The 21,146-nt window shown below is 33.5% G+C and overlaps 1 protein-coding gene across 5 annotated transcripts in view; it reads left to right on the forward strand.

The window, feature by feature from the left end:
- Window positions 1–21,146, forward strand: part of Usp34 (ubiquitin specific peptidase 34) — a 219,644-nt gene that overhangs the window by 94,907 nt on the left and 103,591 nt on the right. For all 5 annotated transcript variants that reach the window (XM_046423315.2, XM_046423320.2, XM_058572885.1 and 2 more), the window contains 8 exons: window positions 28–155; window positions 7,144–7,233; window positions 9,745–9,840; window positions 13,981–14,063; window positions 18,134–18,288; window positions 19,196–19,309; window positions 19,736–19,835; window positions 19,963–20,122. In XM_046423315.2, coding sequence (XP_046279271.1) covers window positions 28–155; window positions 7,144–7,233; window positions 9,745–9,840; window positions 13,981–14,063; window positions 18,134–18,288; window positions 19,196–19,309; window positions 19,736–19,835; window positions 19,963–20,122 — 926 coding nt within the window. The remainder of the gene's footprint in view (window positions 1–27; window positions 156–7,143; window positions 7,234–9,744; window positions 9,841–13,980; window positions 14,064–18,133; window positions 18,289–19,195; window positions 19,310–19,735; window positions 19,836–19,962; window positions 20,123–21,146) is intronic.

Consider the following 21,146-nt stretch of genomic DNA (forward strand, 5'->3'; position numbering starts at 1 on the left):
TAACTTTATGCATGTACTTTTTTGTAGGTTAATCTTTCTGAAGGATTAATAAATGAAGCAGAGAAACTTCTCTGTTCCTTAGTATGTTGGTTTACGGATAGACAGATTCGAATGAGATTCATTGAAGGTTGCCTTGAAAATTTAGGAAACAACAGGTAAAGAGGAATTAAAATCTTTAAATTTTTTTTGGACTTTATTGATGAGGTATGGTCTTTTCATAGTTTTTGATGTACTATATCTAATTTTTAATCATTATGATTTTCATGGTAGGAATAAGGATTTTTCCCTTAAGGGAAATTTTATTTTTATATATATGTTGTGTGTGTGTGTGTGTGTGTGTATTTTTTTTTTGTACACTTTTCAGCATTCTTGGTTAGATCATCTACAACAGAAACAAAGTTATTCTTTTCTTGATTTTGGGAACTCAGTGATGATTACTTTGTTTTAAAATTGCAGTTATTTTTTTTTTTTTTAACTGTTTCCTATTGTATAAAAGGAACCTACAAGAGAAATTAGACTTGGGCTAAAATATGCACATTTTATATGTAGTGTTGCTTGTCCATGTGAGTGCATCTCTTTTGTTTCAATTTCTTTTTTATTTTATTTACATGTTGATAGACCTCTATTTTGTTCATTTATTTATATGAAGTGCTGAGAATCGAACCCACTGCCTCATATATGCTAGGCAGTTATACCACTGAGCCACAGCTCTAGCCCTTTTGTCTCAATTTCTATAGTGTGTAAAAGCATTAGGTTAGTAACTCAACCAGTTGAGTACATTTAATATATATAATTCACAGATATCACTCATACCTCAATAAAATGGTTTAAAAAGTACAAAATAGGCCAGGTATGGTGGTACATGCCTGTAATCCCAGCGATTGTGAGGCTGGGGCAGGAAGATCACAAGTTTAAAGCCAGTTCAGCAGTTTAGTGAGGCCCAAAGGAACTTGGTGAAAACCACTTTCAAAACAAAAAATATGAAAAAGCGCTGGGGATGTGGCTCAGTAGTTCAGCACCCCTGTCTTCAATCTCCTTCACTGCTCCAACCCTCCCAAATACAAAATGGGAGCTATGAATGTAGCTCAGTGGTAGACTATTTGTCTATGCATGATGCCCTGGGTTTAATCCCTAGTACTGCAAAAAACAAAAACGGGGAAAAAAAAGCAACCATCCCCCATAAAAAGAAAAAAATACATGCAAACAATACATACGATAATGGGTCAATATTCAGAAAACATAAGAAACTACAAAAAATGCCAATAAATGAATAGAATAAAAAGCTATTGAAAAGTAGGCCGGGGCCTGGGGTTGTCCTCAATGGTGGAGAACTTGCCTAGCATGTGTGAGGCACTGGATTTGATTCTCAGCACCACATATAAACAAATGAAATAAAGGCCTCTTGAAAACTAAAAAAAAATATGTACATTAAAAAAGAAAAAAAGTAGGCGAGGCGCAGTGGTGTATGCCTGTAATCCCAGTGGCTTGGGAGGCTGAGGCAGGAGGACTGTGAGTTCATTGCCAGCCTCAGCAACAGCGAGGCGCTAAGCAACTCAGTGAGACCCTGTCTCTAAATAAAATACAAAATGGGGCGGGGATATGGCTCAGTGTCCCTTAGTTCAAGCCCTAGTACCCCACTCCCCGCCCCAAAAGGGTAGGCAGTAAACTGTATGCATATAGGCGTTTCTCAAAAGAAGACCTGTAGATGGACAACAGGTATATAAAAAAATGCTCAACATCCCTAATGAAAAGGGAAATGCCAGTCAAAACCAGAGTGAGATATCACCTTACTCTTGTAAGTTTGGCTGTTACCCAAAAGACTGAAAGGTAATGAGCATTGGCAAGGATATAAAGGAAAGGAAGCCCTTCAGTGTTGGTGGAGATGCACCCATAAGATTGTACTCCTGTGTATATATCCAAAGGAAATTAAATCTATGTCAGAGATGTCTGCACCTCCATGTTTATTGCAGCTCTATTCACAATAACTAAAAAATTGCAACAAGTGTCCACTAGTGAATGAATTGATGAAGAAAATGTGACTATTCAGTCATAAAAAAGAATGAAATCGTGTCATGTTTGACAACATGAATGGAACTGGTGATTATTATGTTAATTGAAATAGGCCAGGCACAGAAAGATAAGAACTTCACTTGGATCTAAAAGTTGATCTTACAGAAGTCAAGAATAGAATAGTGTTTATAAGATAGTAGAATAGTGTTTACTGTGGAGAAAGCAGGGGGAAAGGAGTGATGGGGAAGGGCACATCAGTGAGTACTAAATTACAGTTAGATCTAATTAAGAAGTTCTGGTGTGCTCTTGTACAGTAGGGTTTCTTTGGGTAATAAGAATGAACTATACATTTCAAAACCTAGATAAAGTATATTAACCTGATTTAAACATTATACAATGTCATATTACTGTATTAACATTTAGACTATTTTTAAATTTTGTTCTCATGGAGGCTCAAATGATCACAAGTTTCTTGACAAATCTGTGCTTTTCCATTGATATAGTGTCAAATTTGCTTTGATTTTCACTGTTTTGAAAATGTTCCATTCTCTGATGTAGTGAAAACATGGTTTGTGTATGTATGTTGACAGTTCAGTTATAAATACATTGTTCTCATCTCATATATGCCTGCTGTGAATGTCCAATTTTATTGAATATCTCAGTACTGCAAAGTATTATTTTTCTCTTGTCCAATTAGGGAAAATACATGTTTTCTCCTTGTGATTCTTCAAATGGCATAGTGTAAATGAGAGTAGAAAAATTGCTGGTTCATTCAGGTATAAGAAGCACCTAATAGAATTCTGGTATTGGATCATTTATCTTCTTTGGTGTGTGGGGGTGTGTATGTGTGTTTGTGTGTATGTGTATATAGCAAATCCAGAGAGTCCACAAAAAACTTAAGAATATATATTGCAGTACTGTTTAACTGATTATTCTTTGTATAGATATCCAAATGCCAAAAACCAGTAGAGTGAATAATTGGGGTTTTTATAACTGAGCTTTACCCTCAAACTTTGTTATTTGTGAAATGGGGTCTTGCTGAGTTAGGTTATCATGGCTGGCTGAGAACCTGAGATCCTCCTATCTTAGACTCTTGATTCACTGGGTTACAGGCATGCCATTCTTTTAAAAGAATATTTTTAATGGCTGGGTGTTATATCATCATTTACATAGATTGTATAACAATTAATTGTAAAATGTTGTTTTATAAGCCTTTTTGAAAGCACCAGTTTTAAAAAATAATATAGTATTAATTTACACTAGTGTGTTTTTATACCATGACCCAGCAATTCCACTTCTGAGTATGTAATAGATTTATCCAGATGGTCCACAAAATACTCAAGAATGTGCATTGCAATACTATTTTAAATAATTGAATATTCTTTGTATAACTGTCCAAATGCCAAAAATCAGTAGAGTGTATAAATGGGGATTGTTCATAGAATGAAATGCTATGTAGCAATCGCAGTCAGTGAACTATAGCTGCTTGGAACAGTGTGGACAAATCTCATATGCATAATGTTGTGAAAAAGGCTAGATATGAAAGAGTATTTGTATTCAATTTAGTTTAAAAACAGGTAAAAACTTTTACTGTCTTTGGGCTTATAATCGTAAAGGGGGCACAATGGAGGCTTCTGAAGGGTGATATTGATATTGCACAGCTATATTTACATCAGAATTTTGAGTTGTGCACTGAATTCTGTACACATTTTTGTGTATGTGCTCTATTTTAATAAGTAGAAAAAGTGAAAGATGAAATTTCCAGCTATGTAGAGTCCTGTTTTCATGGATTACAACGATGATATAGACATATCCTTACATATCCATATTTTAAAAAGAAAAACAGTGCAAGAATGTAGTATCCAAATTATCCCCCCCCCCCCCCGAGAATTATGATATTTTTTCTTCTTTATGTCTTTCTGCGTTCCATTTTCTCCAGTGAACATGTACTGGTTTTTTGTTTGTTTAATTGTAGATGGACACAATGCCTTTATTTTATTTTTATATTTTTATGTGGTGCTGAGATTTAAACCAAGTACCTCACATGTGCTGGGCAAGCACTCTACCACTGAGCCACAATCCCAGCCTAACATGTACTTATTTTATGAGTAAGGAAGCTTAACATATTCAAAAGGAAAAAATCTGTGTGTAAAATGGAAAAATTGTCAATCTGGAATTTCTTTTTTTTTTTTAATCATTACTTTCTCCCCCCTCAAATTGAAAACAAAATATTATTCATTTGAGGCAACCCCTATACCATAATTATGATTATCTAATGGTTTGTTGAATATGTAGTAAGCATATATCTACTTGTAGATATATTTGTCTTCAAACTTTACTATATTGTGCTATCCTTACTTTCAATAGCATTAGTCATATGTGACAGTATTTTGTGGTATTTTCACCCTGTAAAATATGCACCATGTCCAGTGAATAACAGCTAAAATTAGTGAAGTTTTTATGTAAACATCAATCTGCATTTCCATATGAATCTGTAATTCTTAGTGGGAGTGATTGTTTTTCCTCAGGCAATGTCTGGAAGCACTTTTGGTAGTCACTTGTAAGTGGGGTTAGGATTATTATTTCAGGTCAATAATGCTGTTATACATACTGCAGTACAGACCAGTTTTCCAGAGCAAAAAGTTCCCAGCCCCAAACCCTCACTGGTGTTAGAATTAAGAAACCATATTCTAAACACAAGATTCATTTCTCCAAACCTAGCCTTCTGTTTTATTATCATGGTAAGAGAATATGTGGCATAGAGTGCTGCTATTAATGAATAAGAAACAAATTGGCCACTGGGATTTCACCTAATTTACCGTAATCCTGACATGTGACCAAAATATTCTTTCCAGTTCTTTACTTGGTTTGATTGGTACACCTACCAGCATTTTTTCCCCTTCCCATCAAACCCAGATGTGAGCACTCTACCACTGCATTACACCCCCGCCTGCTTTGTTTTTCTGTAGTCATAGTCCAATTTATACAGTGAACTTGGATATTTTTTCTATGGTAACATATTGTTTGTTGTGAAATACAAAGATCTAAAAGGAAAATTAAGAATAAATCACCCATTATTCTACCATTTCTACAGGCCCATTGTAAATGCTTTTCAAAAATGCACCTATATGCCTGGCATTGTGGTCCATGCCTGTAAAGATCTCAAGTTTGAGGCCATACTCAGCAACTTAGTGAGACCCTGTCTCAAATTAAAAAATAAAAAGGGCTGGTGATGGTGATGTAGCTCGGTGGAAAAACAGTCCTGAATCAGTCTATAAGATGGGTGTGGTGTGGTGCAGGCCTGTAATCGTAGGGATTCCTGAAAGAGGCAGGAGGATTACAAGTTTGAAACAAGCCTGGTCAGGTTAGTGTGACCCTGTCTCGAAGTAAAAATAAGAGCTCAGTAATAACATTCCCTTGGGTTCAATCTCCAGTCTTGGGAAAGGGGGGTCTGTAACTGTGATATGTGGACCTATATCTTGTGCACATTTAGCCTCAGGCACATTGTTTTGTAAGGCAAAGAATAAGATTTCAGCAGTGCAGAAGTTTAACGTTATGCACAGAAACATAGTAGACAGGAATTTAGAATAGTTTCATATATTGAGAGCATGAGGCAGATAGCAGCTTCCATAATGAAAATTCTGTTACTTTTCATCTTAGTGTTTATTATCAAGGATGAGTAAGATAAGACTACTTCCCAGTGAGTTGAGTTGAAGTCAGCTTTGGAGCCATCCCTGAAATTCTCTGTCCTCCTAGGAACTGAGATGAGATTTTTCTGGGATTTATCCTTTGAGTTCCTTTTTTACTTTTCTTGAGCTATTTGTAGATACTTTATCCATTTGTTCAAATTTCTCACCTATGTGTACAAGTCATTTCTTAAGTTAAATCATTGCATGTGTCAGGGATTCTGTTTACTTAAATAGAGGTTCAGATCATTTAGAAATGGATGGCACTATTTTGTTTTTACTTTTTGGTACTGGATATTGAACCCCTGGGTGTTCCACCCCTGCGTTACCTCCTCGTCCCTAAGTTCTTTGATGGTTCATTATTTAAGCAGATATATAGTCAGTATGTACTATTAGCAAGATTTTTAATTGATAAAATAAGGGTGTGCTCTTGTAGAGCACTTTCTGGTGGTCAACATTGAATAAAAAATACTCATTAGATAATGGTAAATGAAAGAAGTAATCATGGTGAGATGATGAACAGTGGAAGGGTTTCACTTAATACAGAGTTGTTCTTATGTGAGTGATGGGAAGGAGTCATGCAGCTATTTAGACAAAAATCTTTCCAAGTAAACACATTAGCAAAGGCCTTACAGCAGGAACATGCTTCTCTGTGTTGAATGGGTAGCAAAGACAAAGATTGGGAGGAAGTTAAGTTAGACTGATGGGAGGAATGGAGGCAGTTCATACAAAGGTTTGTATTCCAATTTAAGTATTTTGGATTTTATATTCAGTAACAATATGTTTTTATTTTCTCCTACTAAGAATTTATTCACCACTGCTTCCCTGCCATCACAGAAGCACAATTCTTTTTTTAAAAAAATATATGTATTTTTTAGTTGTTGACGGACCTTTATTTTTTATTTACATGTTTATATGCGATGCTGAGAATCGAACCCAGTGAGTTACACATGCTAAGCAAGCCTTCCACCACTAAGCCAAAACCCCAGCCCGCACAATTCTACATTGTAAGCGAGTGTATGTATACACATACATACATGCATAAACTCACACACATACATTTATACAAATATGCTTTTTTTGGTCACCTTGTGTGAAAATTGGGGGAAAGTGGTAACAATAACTTGTTAAAGAATATTTTCATGGAAATAACATACCTTTAAATGTTTTTCATTTGTGTTTTTACCCACACATTTATGGTGTGTTTTCTTTTAAATGTCTTGGATTAGAATATTAAAACTTGGATTTCTTGCCCTAACATGTATAAAATGAATTTATACTTTAGAAAGAATATATTTTGTTTATAGGGAATATATTGGATGTAAAATTCACTTAATTCTTTTACATTTAAGAATTTAACTGAATTTCTGGTAAAAAGAAAAAAAAAAACTAGTCACTCATAGTTAACCTTAATTTTATTCTATGAATATGTTTTTGTTGTTTTCAGATCGGTAGTAATTTCACTTCGTCTTCTTCCAAAACTGTTTGGTACTTTTCAGCAGTTTGGGAGCAGTTATGATACACACTGGATTACAATGTAAGTAAATAAAAGAATAGTATTTTAAAGTTCGTTTTTCAAAATTCTACTTATCCGTTATGATTTGGAATAACTTACTGATTTTATACTAGGAAAATTGAGTTTAATATGATTTAAACGTTTTCTTAGATTTCTCTATGAAATCTAAAAAATTCACAGCCCTGTGAAGACTGTGTCTCTCTCAGTATAAAAATCAATGAGTTTTGTTTGCTTTGAGAATAATACCGCAACAACAAATATTCTAGAGAGAAGACCTAGTACATGTTCTCATAGCAGAAGATGATACATAATAAAATAAAGCATTATTAGATGTTTGTGAAATTTCTTTGAATTTATTCTTGAAATATTTTTGAATTAGGGAATTTTGTTTTGGCGGCGGGGTGCAGGGCATTGGGGTGTGTTAGAGGTTGAATCCAGGGTCTCATGTATGGTGGACAGTGCTCTTCCACTGACCTACATCCCACCTTATTTTAAGACATGGTCTTGCTCAGCCTCTCCTCCAGTTTGTGATACCCATGCTTCAGCCTCAAGTAGCTTGTATAACAGACCCGTGTCCCTGTGCCTGGTTTAGGGATAATCTTGACAGGTTACCTTATTGCTCTTTTACATTTATAGAGAATTGACAGTTAATATTATCCTTGAAAGAATCCTTTTAACATTATGATGTGAAAGAACTCTGAGCTACTGTGTTATAATGTTGTTATTAGTAATTAACAAAAACCTCCCTTTTGCTGGGAGTGGTGGTGCATGCCCATGATCCCAGGGTCCCTGGAGGCTGAGGCATGTTCAAAGCCAGCCAGCCTCAGCAATATAGCAAGGCCCTAAGCAAATTAGGGAGACCTTTTCTCTAAATAAAATAGTTTTTCAAAAAGGACTAAGGATGTAGCTCAGTGTTTAAGTGCCCCTGGGTTCAATTCCTGGTACCAAACAAACAAAACAAAACAAAACAAAACCACCTCCCTTTGTTAATATATTATATATTTCAGCATTCAGCATTTCAAACATATTATCTCTTAAACTTTTCTAATGGCCCGTATTTTAAAATTGGGGACATTTATCCCTAAATCTTTTATCAAATATTCAAGTAGCCAGTAAATAGACTTAACAGGTCAGGTTACTTGACTAAAGCCACACATCAAGTGTTTTAGAGCCAATTCCATGTTTTGTGTTGTGTGTGTGTAGGTTTTTTTTTTTTTTTTTTTTTTTTTGGGGGGGGGGGAGCTGATTTGAAACCCAAGTGTTATTAAATATCTTTTTTAAATAATTTTTTTAAAGGAGCATCATTTTTTTTTAAAGAGAGAGATAGAGAGAATTTTTTAATATTTATTTTTTAGTTTTCGGCGGACACAACATCTTTGTTTTTATGTGGTGCTGAGGATCGAACCAGGGCTGCACACATGCCAGGCGAGTGCGCTACTGCTTGAGCCACATCCCCAGCCCCTAAATATTTTTTTCTTTCTAACCTTGCCTTCATCGAAGGAGTAGCAAGTCAAGAGTAACTATATTGAAAATATAGGCTAATTGCTGTGGTACACGCCTGTTATCCCAGTGATCCAGGTGGCTGAGGCAGGAGGATGGACGTATCCTGACCAGCCTTAGCAACTTAGCATGGCCTCAAGCACCTTAGCGAGACTGTCTCAAAATAAAAAGGGCTGGGGATGTGGCTTAGTGGTAAAGCACCTGTGAGTGAAATGCCCAGTACTCACCAACATCCTCACCCAACCCCCCCAAAAAAGAAAGAAAATACAACCATGACAAAGAAATGATATAATTTATGTTAGATCTTTTGAACTTTAATAAAAAATGTTTTTGGTGTGTTGCTGGGATTTAAATCCATGGCCTCTTAAATTCTAGGCAAATGTTTTATCACTGAGCCATAAACCCAACCCAGACTTTTGGGATTTAAATACTTATTTATCTGTACATTTTAGCAGATTTATTAGTACCAAATGTTATATGAAATAATTCGTTAACTATGGAATATCTCAAAGTATTTATCACTTCTTAAATTTTCTAGTATTTCTAGATTGTTTTGGAAGTTAACACTGGGGTATTTCTTTAGTCCTTTTTAAAAATTTGTTTAAAAAGTAAGTACAATTGGCAATTCAAAAGAGATTCATTAAATAAATTTATATTGTCTGTCTCCATATGCCAGGTGTACTGTAAAAATCTGTTGCATAACAACCAAAGGACATAAAATGAAATGGTGTATTATATTAATGGTATATTATGTTAACTCATAATAACAGTCTGCCAGGCATTTTATCCCATTCATAGGTATTGAATAGTTGAGATTTAAAAAACATTAACAATATTTTTAATTTGTAGAAATTAATGTGCATTGCTTAATGTATTTTAATCATTCAGCTATAAGTAAAATTTGTAAATTTTTGATTCTTTGACATTTTTACATGCAAGAATTTTTCAGATAAACTATTTTCTGTCCAAGCATGCATTTTATTCTGTTTCTCTGCTATCTTTAAAATTATTGTTTTTCTTTAATTGGGCCAGGTGGGCAGAAAAAGAACTGAACATGATGAAACTCTTCTTTGATAATCTGGTATACTATATTCAAGCTGTAAGAGAAGGAAGACAAAAACATGCACTGTAAGTACTTTTCAGCTAGATTTACATATTAGTTTACATGTGGATTACCTTTCCTGTGAAGGATAATTTTCTAGTGTTTCTATTTCTTCTATTTCATATAGTAAATAAATGTAACAGAAAAGTTTATGTAAAATTATAAGAGAAAGAAATGCTAATTAGCATGTATTTCTAAGTTAAAAATTATGATATTCCACTTTAAAATCTTAGTGAAATTAGCTTATATAACTTTTGTAGGTTGGTTTATTTTTACTACTGATATTTATTGAAAATAATTTTTTTTTTTAGAAATGAAAACAAAACATTTTCTAGAAATCTTCAGTATCCTTGTCTTCATGTATTAGGGCATTGATTCTAAAATTTGTAAATATTTACTTCCAAAAAATAAACTTAACATATAGTTAAAACATTTGCATTTTCCTCTTATGATTGAATACTACTAGTAATACTACTATTAATGCTATTAATATGTTTTAGGACATGTAGATGGTTTCAAAACTGGTGGTAGTACTGAGTAATATTTTACTTTCTCTCTCTATATATAGATATGTCCGTCCAATATTGAATAAGTGACTTGGAATAAGAATTGTAGAAACAAAGTAGTAGAGTTGAAAACTTTTTGAAAGGAGATACATGCCTAAATGCTTAGGAGGAGATGTATACAATTCAGATTTCTGCTGGTGAACTTACTGTTGTGGCATTATGTCTGAGTCAAAGACGCCACCAGTTCAGTGTCAGTACTGAGCATATCAATGAATAAGAGAAGGAGTAAATCTTTTTGAGAAAACCTCCACATGGATGGAAAGTGGGCCAACTGTAGAAGTGTTGTAAAAGTTGTAGACGTTTAATGAATAGTTTATTCACTTCCTAAAGTGAATTCATTCATTTTCCCTCAGAAATAATTTCCTTCTGTAGATTTTGCTGTGACTTTTATTTAGGGTACTACTATTTTGTTAGTAACCTGAAACTCTTAAAATGTATGGGGTGGGGAGCTTTTTGCTATTCTTTTATTTTGAACCATCAATGATGGTAATAGTGATTAAAAATAGCTAGTCGTATGGACTGATGTCTGAGTGAAAGATTAAGCATTCTTTGATATTTACTATGTGCCAGGTGCCATTGTAAGTATTAAAGGTATAGAACAACCCATTTGAGGTTGATGGTTTCATTTTGCATTTGCAATAACTGAAGTTATGAGACAGTAGCCACACATTAAAACAGAATGGAGCCGGGATTTGTATTCAGCCAGTCTGTCCTTAGAACTCAATTGTTTTTTGAGGGGAAGGGCAGTACTGGGGATTGAACCCAGGGTTGGGGAGGCTCTCTACTATAGAGCTACATCCTCAGCCTTTTTAATTTTTTGATAAAAAGTCTCACTAAACCACTAAGGCTGACCTTCAACTTCTGATCCTTCTGCCTCAGCCTCCTGAGTATCTGGAATTACAGGTGTGTGGCACTACACTGTAGTTGGAACTCATATTCTTAAGTGCTATATTATACTGCCATCAGTATTTACCTATCTTTGTACCAAAATATATCCATGTCTTTTCCACAAATTGACCTTACCAATTACTGTTTTGTTCCTGATGACCAGCCTCTGGGTCAGATTTTTACTTCAGTCTTGTTAGTTCCTTTCTTATGCTTGTCAAATTAGGCAGTCAGCTTAATATTGGAAGAATGCATGTGGGCTTTGAATATCAGACAGCCATGGGTTTAGATTGTGAATGTATTACTTTAATCTTATTTCAGTTATCTTTTTAATAAATTCCAATTATTTTACAAGTATTTATAAGAATGAAATGATGTGAATTGTATCTGCTGTATAGTAAATTATTTGTTTATTTATAAGTTGTGATTACCTGGATAAAACAAAATAAATAGGAATTCACATTTAGCTTCTCCATAGCATGAAAAATTAAATACCAATGTCTGCAGCCTAGTATTCTGAATACCTAAGATCTAAACCCAGTTAACCTTTCATGTTTCATTGTTCAATGAGTTTTAAAGGCAGCTTAGTCTACAAGCCTACCAAATTATTTTTGAAGTTTTTATTTAACCTAAATTTACTCCATTTCATAGCTTTTCTTACAAAGTTCTTTGATATGTTCTTTTAAGACCTTATTAAAATTCTATTTTTCAGAATCCGTGTCTTTCTTTAATTATTCCTCCAGGATATGAGGATAATACTGGCCTCTTTAATCTAAGCATTACCATATATCCTCTGTAAAAATTGTAAGATAAACAAGGAGTACAAATGAAACCACCCATGATCCACATCTTCAGCATTTTTAGGAGACAGAATCTAAATTACCTGTCAGTGAAGAAATAAACAGTTATAGTAGATCCCCAACATAGTTACAAGTCAGTGGATTTGAGGAGAAGGAACAGATGACTAAGAGCAGAGAATGGGTGACATAAATTAATTGTCCTCATAAAGGCAGAGTCCAGCACTAAGTGCCCAGAAATGAATGCAGTTCTGAGATGTGGTTGTTCACTGTATTGACTACAGGAGAGTTGGATACTTTGTAATGGAGTCAGAAGTAGGACCTCATTAAAACATTCTTTCTATGTGTGGAAAGATAAAGGAATAGTGCTCCTTAGAGAAAAATTTTATATTTTCATAGAGCATGTTACTGTATCCTTGAAACTAGCTGATCTACCTTGTTTTCATAGCATTTTAGGAGAAACCCCAGAACAGAGAGCTGTTATCTGGATTGTTTTACTATGCTTCCTCTGTTCTTTCATGCTGAAAAACAGGGTTGTATATTTGTTTTTCTTTGTTAAAGCATATTGATTTCATAAATTTTGCCCCCTTCCACCCCCATGGGGATTATAGTAGGTGAAAATCTCAGTATTTTCCTAAGAAAAAATAGTTTGGGACATGAAAGATAATACTTCTTTCTTTAAAAGGCATGTTACAGGCTGGGGTTGTAGCTCAGTGGTAGAATGCTTGCCCTGCATGTGGGAGTCACTGGGTTGAATCCTCAGCACCACATAAAAATAAATTTTAAAAAGTCTATCAACAACAACAAAAGATAAGGATAAAATAAGTCATGTTACATAATTTCTTTTTTTTTTTTTTAGAGAGAGAGAGAGTTTTAATATTTATTTTTTAGTTTTCGGCGGACACAACATCTTTGTTTGTATGTGGTGCTGAGGATCGAACCTGAGCCGCACGCATGCCAGGCGAGCGCGCTACCGCTTGAGCCACATCCCCAGCCCTACATAATTTCTTGAATCCTAGAGAAAACTGTTTCAACATTGAGGCTACAAATAGAATTTTTTAAAAAGCATTAGTTATGAAAGATTCATTCCTAATGGGGAGACCATTATTTGCCCTGTATTCTTTCTAATGTCTGAAATCCATGCAGTATTTGTCAATATTCATTTCAGTTTTAATATCTCAAATAATTTTCCTGGCTAATGTTTTCAGTAGCCAGTAGGTCTCTGATGTAATGGGCAGAGTCCCTTGAAAATAGTTAAGGACTGGACGGTAGGATTTATACATGAGAGAACAAAGAGACTGAACCCATGACTTCTAGGGTTTGAATCTCTTATTCTGGAATGCAAGTGTAGGAGAAGGAGAAGTATGCAGAATACAAAGGTACTTTCGTAAATGGCAACACTTGATTCCTGATTTGTCTGGGATTGATGTCCTCTAGACTTTGGTTTAGAGGAGAGTATTAACTCAAACAGTAGAAATAATGGGTGATAGACTCTTCTTTGAACCTGTACTCCTACACCTCTGTTTTTACTATATAGTGGTGATGAAGGGACAGAGATATGAAACATGAGTTTTGGATAAAAATATGGATTTTTACTTGTTAACTTCTAATTTATTTGCATATTACATAATGAAAAAATGATATATCTTTTGTTCTGCTATTGGGGTCTTATGTATTTTGTTATCTAACTTGAAAATCAGTTTTGTTATAGTTTGAAGAGTTTTATACTTTAATAGCATAAATTTTAAACAACACTCATGAATATTTTTTTCTGTAACCAAATTTATGTAATTGAAATAACTGCTAATTTTGAATTGTTACAATGAATTTATGCTATTTTAGTTATAGTTAGTACCATTAAACCTTTAAAAATAAGAAACGGGGTCTTTTATTTAATTATTTTAATGACTTTTTATAGGTACAGCCATAGTGCCGAAGTTCAAGTTCGTCTTCAATTCTTGACTTGTGTGTTTTCAACTCTGGGATCCCCTGATCATTTCAGTAAGATTTTTATCTGTATATTTTAAAATGTTTTGACACTTTGAAGAGTCCAGTTGAATTTACTCATGCCTTTCAATTTTGGCAGTGATTATTCTCAATATATTTAAAAATTATGTCAACATTTAGAACTTTATAAATACAATTGAAATTCCTGTTTACATTTTAAATGCATTTTCCCAGGGTTTCATTTTTGTAATATCTTTTTATAATCATTTTTAAGAGTTGGTCTCAGATTATTGAATAAGCACATTACCATTAGTATTTGTTTTCTTTGAGGCTTGTTATTACAACATTGAAAATATTTTTCTTCTTTAAAACACTGTATTCCCTAGGTTCTCAAACACCATCTTTTAAAGATGAGCATGGCCCTCACATTCTCTTTCTGACTTCAATTTCTGAAAATGGTAGTTTCTCAATATATTAAGAACTCATTTCAAGGGCTAGGGTTGTAGTTTAGTGGTAGAGCACTTGCCTAGCATGTGTGAGGCACTGGGTTCAATTTTCAGCACCACATATAAATAAATAAAATAAGGGACCATTGATAACTGAAAAATATTTAAAAAAAAACCCATTTCAAAAACAAAATATTTGTGATAGGACAAAAGTCACTGTAGGGGGATTGCATCTTTTATTACCTTTTGTTGTAGATTCTTACTGTTACTAACATTATAAATAGCCACTGTTTATTATCATCAGTGTTGTATGATTTGGGTTAATAGGTGATACATTTGGGGGGTCCTGGTTTTGTTTAAATTAATTTTATCTTATTGTCATTAAATAGAGACTGATCTGAGGTACTGGAGTGAACCAAATCTGCATGTTAGTGTTCTCAGAAGAGAGATGAAAACTTGATTTCTGTTGACTGAAGTTCCTTATCTTTTGCAATGATGATTTTATTGTCTTTCACATGTTACATTCTTTTTTTTTCTGTGTGCCTGTGCTAAACCTCATTTGTTAGAAGGCCACTTTTTCTTTTGCTGTGGTTAATACAGTCAAACTTATGGTGTCTTTCTAGCCTAAGAGTATTTATCATCACTCTTTCAAGTCCATATCTGTGCTTAAGATACGTTATATATTTCTCTGGTGATACTAACAAATTCCAAATGTAAGCCATCTTTTTTTTATATACTGAGGATTGAACCCAGGGCTTTACTACTGAGCAATATCTTTAGCCATTTATTTATTAGTGTTTGTTTATTTAATTATTTTATTTTGAGACAAGGTCTCTCTAAGTTGCTTTGGGCTTTTAGGAATTGTTGAAAACTGGCCTAAAAATTTAAATCCTCTTGTCTCAACCTTTTGAGTTGTGAGGATTACAGACATCTGCTTCCACACCTGGCAAGGCACCTGTTTGTGGTTTTTTTTTTTTTGTTGTTGTTGTTGTGACACAATACCTTTATTTTATTATTATTTTTTTTTACGTGGTTCTGAAGATCCAACCTAGTGCCTCACCACTGAGCCACAACCCCAGCCCTGCAGGACACCTGTTTTTGATAGGAAATCTCTGCTCCTTGTTATTAAGTCATTTATTGTGCCCCATTATAATACTGTACAAGAAATACATAAAATATAACAAAACCAGACTTATGCAGGAGACATCAAGCCAAAACACATGTGATTAGTATAAGTAATTACAGCTAACCATTAATTTTATATTTAGTTTACACAATGCAGGCTCTCTGAGTTTACAATAGCTACTGTCCAGACAAAATCAAATAAAAAACATTTCTCCCACAGTAGAGATGTAGTATTCTTATTGGCACAGTATACATTAACTATAATGTGTTTACTTCAGTCATGTATAATTGCATCAAGTATGCTAATACAGATTTTCAATATACCAGTAAGTATTATCTTTTGAAAAATTTAAAACATTGACTGAGTGTTGTGGCACATGGTTTATTATTCCAGCTCTTTGCTTCTAATTCTAGTCGTGGGAGATTCAGCCAAGAGGGCCTCAACTTCAGGAATTTGATTTTTTAAAAATTTCTCCTCCTCCTCCTCCTCCCTTTTTTTTTTTTTTTTAATTGGGATTGAATCCAGCGGTACTCTACCACTGAGATATCCCTAACCATTTTTTGTTTTTTATTTTGATATGGGCTCTTGCTTATTTGTGGAGGTTGTCTTTTGACTTACAGTTATCTTGTCTCAGTCTCCCAGGTCATTGTGATTACAGGGGTGTGCTACCATATCCGGCTTCAAAATAATTTATTCGTTTATTTTTGGTATCAGGGATAGAATCCACTGAGCCACATCCCACGTTCTTTTAATTTTTTATTTTGAGACAACTTTTGCTAAGTTACTAATGGCATTGATCTTGTGGTCTTCCTGCCTCAGCTTCCCAGGTAGCTGGGATTAAATGCATCAGCAACTGTGGCTACCTCAAAACAATATTTAAAAAGGACTACGATGTATTTCAGTGATAGAGTGCTTGCCTAATTTGGGCAAGACCCTGAATTCAATTCCCTCTGTTGGTGTTCTTTCTTTCCCTCCCCCCCAGTCTCTCTCCCCCAATGTCTGTCTGTCTCCCTTCCTCTCCACACTCCTTCCGTTCCTCCCTCTTTCTCCTTCTCCCCCCCAACACCAATTTAAAATAGTAACAGAAACTAATATATGACATATTTAAAGTGGATTAGTTGGTCAGCCTGTTGTGTATACAATTATGATATGTTAAATAGTTAACTAATTAACAGGATACTTTTTATTTTGAAGACTCCTGTATTTTCTTAATTTTGTTCTTTTGAATTACCTAGTGTGTTTTAAGTTGTAAAACATAGGTTTGTTTGTATGTTATTTTTGTTAGTTCTTTGGAGCATATATTCTTCTCAGAATAATCTGCATATTAGGAGTTTGAAAAACTGATAGGATACCTTTATTCAGATGTGAAATTCTTTAGATTGCTAGTGCTATTCATTATTTTCTGAGTTGTGCTTCATCTTCTGGAATTTGTTCTACTTTTCCAATAAAGAAGCATTTGTGATAAATTTCAAGTTATCTTAAATTTCATGCACTGATACTGTAAATCCATGTCCCTTTATGTTTTGGGGAACCATGCTAAGCTTTGAAATGCTTCATGGTTTACATTTGAAATTCCCGTGATGCTTTTTTTCTTTTTGGATTGTCTTATTCGTGTTCAACTTATAATTCCCTCTAACCCTCTGTTTCTGAGAGGTTCTTCATCTCTATTTCTTCTGTCATATTTGGGTCAAAGTACCATGCAGATTTTATCTCATTAGTCTGCTTCCCTAGCACTGTTCTCCTCTGATGTGTTGCTGTTGTCTGTTTTACCCAGTTCCCTATAGTTTTGCTTTGTTCATCACAAGAATTCGTTTTTTATATTTTATAAAAATTTATTACTGTTGTTTATCTCTTGTGTATAGAGAATGGCCTTGAATATTGTATCTAGTCTATTTTTATTTATTTGTAGTCTTTAAACCTTAGAACTAATTTTTCACATTTTGATATTATGTACCCCAGTCATTTTTTGTGTGTGGTGCTAGGGATTGAATCCAGGGGTGTGTATGTGTGAGGCAAGCACTCTACCAACTGAACTATATCCCCAGCCCCTACCCCAGTCATTTTTTTTTCACATTTTTACAATGTGAAATAGTATGTTCATGTTTTAGGGAGAATGATATTTTAGATCAGTTGGCTCTTCTAGAATACTTTATAACTTTTTTCAAGTGATTTGTGTATAGGTTATATTTATATTTTGAAAGCATCTTATAAAATGCTTTAAGACCCAGATGTGGTGGTGATGTGTTCCTATAATCCCAGCTACTTAGGAGACTGAGGCAGGAGGATCACAAGTTTGAACCCAGTCTATGCAATTTAGTGAGATTCTGTCTTAAGATTAAATAAAAGAAAAGGTAGGAAAGTAGGTCAAAGATAGAGTGCTCCTGGATTGTACTACCACCAAAAAAAGGAGGGGGTATATCTCCTTTAGATTTTGGCTAAATTGGTGCTTCTAGAACATTGTATTTCGACCAAAATGTTGTATATATGCCAAAAAGGAAGTCATAAAGAATTGTGATTCAGATAGTAAATACTACATACCTATTTTTATCTAGGGTTAAGTTTAGAGCAAGTCGACATTTTATGGCATTGTTTAGTAGAAGATTCTGAGTGTTATGATGATGCGCTCCATTGGTTTTTAAATCAAGTTCGAAGTAAAGATCAACATGCTATGGGAATGGAAACCTACAAACATCTTTTCCTAGAAAAGGTAATATCCTTTCCTGATAGTTTTATTGTTTTTCTATATTCCCTTTTCATCTTTTGAAATATGAATTCTGTAATGTTTTCTCTCTTTTTTTTAAACTAGATAAATGTACTATGTTTTGGCAGTCATTATATAATTTTTTGCCACTCAGATTTTGCAGTAACTTTTTCCTACTTATGTAGTTACATAAGTACTTAGATTACACAAGTGTGAGAGCTGTGTTCTGTGACTCTTCCTTAGTTAAATGGCTGTGGTTTTAGTCAGTCTTCTGGGCAAATATCAGTTATTCTCCAAATTGTAGATTCCTGAGAAAGCATTGTCATGATGGTAAAAATGTTCGGGTTCTTGTTTTCCTCCATTAGATGCAACAGTTGGTCTAGATGTTAATTTTTCTATATGAACTATTCCCATTTGAATGTTGAAAATGAAGCAACATACTTATTTTTCTTATGTTTAGTTTTGTGATCTCACATTGTCTCTGTAGTAGAGTAAATATGAATGAGTTTTAGAATATAAAAATTAAAATCACATAATAGATTCAGGACCAAGCTACAAATAGAACTTAAATTCAAGTTATCTTAAATTTCATGCACTGACTTTAATACAAACTGTAAACGTTGTTACCCAACTCATAAAAGTATATAATGTAGAAATTCGATAGATGACATAATGTTTTTATTCACTTTGTCTGATTTGGGTCTCTGTACTTTTTGAAAATTGAAACATAAGTCAGTCAGGTAGGCTTCAGATATGCCTAAATATTAGTGTTTTAATTTAAAAATTATATTACAATTATGAATTTATATTGTCTTCTATAATGTTTTCAGTAAAATAAAATTTGTCAATTTATATATAATAACACTTTAAACTAATTATCTCACTAATTTAGATTTAACGTTTTTTTCCCAAGATGCCCCAACTAAAACCTGAAACAATCAGCATGACCGGCTTAAACCTGTTTCAGCATCTGTGTAATTTGGCTCGATTGGCTACCAGTGCCTATGATGGTGGTTCAAACTCTGAGGTATGGTTTTATAGTTACTGTTAGAATTTATTAAGCAAGTATATGGAATTTTCCTTGTGTTCAAATTAGATTACTATATAACCTATTTACTTATTATCAAATAGTCTCTTATTCTAAGTTTGAAAAACTTTATCTTTTGGTTTTTAAACCAAATGATTTTTTTTTCCACTATCAAAGATAACCTTAGAGGTGCTTAATGAAAACCTATTATACTTTCATTGATTTATAGAAAAGAGGCCATCTGAATGCTCTTGTAGTCTCTTAGAAATTCCTGGATAATTTGAAATGGTAGGCTAATTTGTCTCAAATCTGATTTTTGAGCTATTTGGTATTATTGTATGATTTTAAGTTAGAACTTCAATCTTCTGATAAGTTTCAGCATTTAACAACAAAATGCAAAGATGTCTTTATATTTTTCTTTCCTAGCTATGTGGTATGGACCAATTTTGGGGCATTGCTTTAAGAGCACAATCTGGTGATGTGAGTCGAGCAGCTATTCAGTATATCAACTCCTATTATATAAATGGTAAGTGATTTGAAATATTAATAAGTAATCATTATATGAGAGCATTTGGTTAAATTACATTTCATTTGATTTTCTTTAATATATCTAAAGACTAAGATTAAAATACGTGTAAACATCTGGCTTTCAGGTAAAACGGGTTTGGAGAAGGAGCAAGAATTTATTAGTAAGTGCATGGAAAGTCTTATGATAGCTTCTAGCAGTCTTGAACAGGAATCACACTCAAGTCTCACAGTTATAGAAAGAGGACTGCTTATGCTGAAGACACATCTGGAAGCATTTAGGAGAAGGTAATTTTTTAATGCTATACTATTAGAATGAATTTCAGTCCTCTTAATGCTGACAAGTCCAAATGTATTCTTAAACCCAAATTTTTGTTGAGTGTAAGGAGAAAGCATAATTTACCAAAACCAGAGGGTCAGTAATAGATGTAATTAATTTTTATTTAGAATCTGTACCCGTTTCACCTTGGAATAGGAAATGTAGTTTCCTGAAAAAAGTTGTAATGCTTTAAAAATCATTAGACTCTGAGCAAATATGCATGAACAAGAATCTCTGAACAAAACTCCATTTCTAAAAAGGTATTAATTATGATTGTAAAGGCAGAAACATCACTACTAAAAAAGGTTACACGTAAAACTCTCACGAAGAACATCAAATAATCTTTCATCGTTGAATCAAATTGAGTCATTTGTTTCATTTGCTGTTTTTTTTTCTTCCTGGACTAGGAGACAGTATTTTAATTTTGAATTTCCATTTACCATGGAAACATGACCAAAAAATTCTGTGTTAATGAATATCTGTATAATTAATTTAGACATACCCAGTGTAATACAGAAATAAAGCAAATTAACATTTATGAATATACCAACTGAAATGAAAGGTGAGTAGATAGTTTTAATTAAGAAATTGTTTGTTAAAAATCATTAACTATGAGTAAATGTAAAAGTACTAAGAACTGTGTTGAAAAATTGTTAAAGTAACTTCTTTCAACTTCAGATCTTAGTTAGATAATGAAAGTTAGATATTACAAGTGATGTTTATTAATGTTTTTTCCTAAAATATCAGGAAATATTGAATAAGATAGGTGTACCCAACACATTTCTTATAAATAACATGATTCCATGGTTTGAAACATTTGACCATTGCAGAATTATTTTATTATGATTACAATTTGTAAAAATAGCACTTAAATAATTTCTTTTGTTTTCAGTGAATGTGTGAGAGGACTTTTTGATTATTTTTTCTCATAAACCTTCACTGTGCCTCATTACTTTCACCAGTTTAAAAAAAATTTAGCAAATGTGGTAAAGT

The sequence above is a fragment of the Marmota monax genome, unplaced genomic scaffold (assembly GCF_021218885.2).
Source record: "Marmota monax isolate L192 unplaced genomic scaffold, Marmota_monax_Labrador192_F-V1.1 WCK01_AAM20220418_F8-fsc00015, whole genome shotgun sequence".
In the NCBI taxonomy this organism is placed as follows: Eukaryota; Metazoa; Chordata; class Mammalia; order Rodentia; family Sciuridae; genus Marmota; species Marmota monax.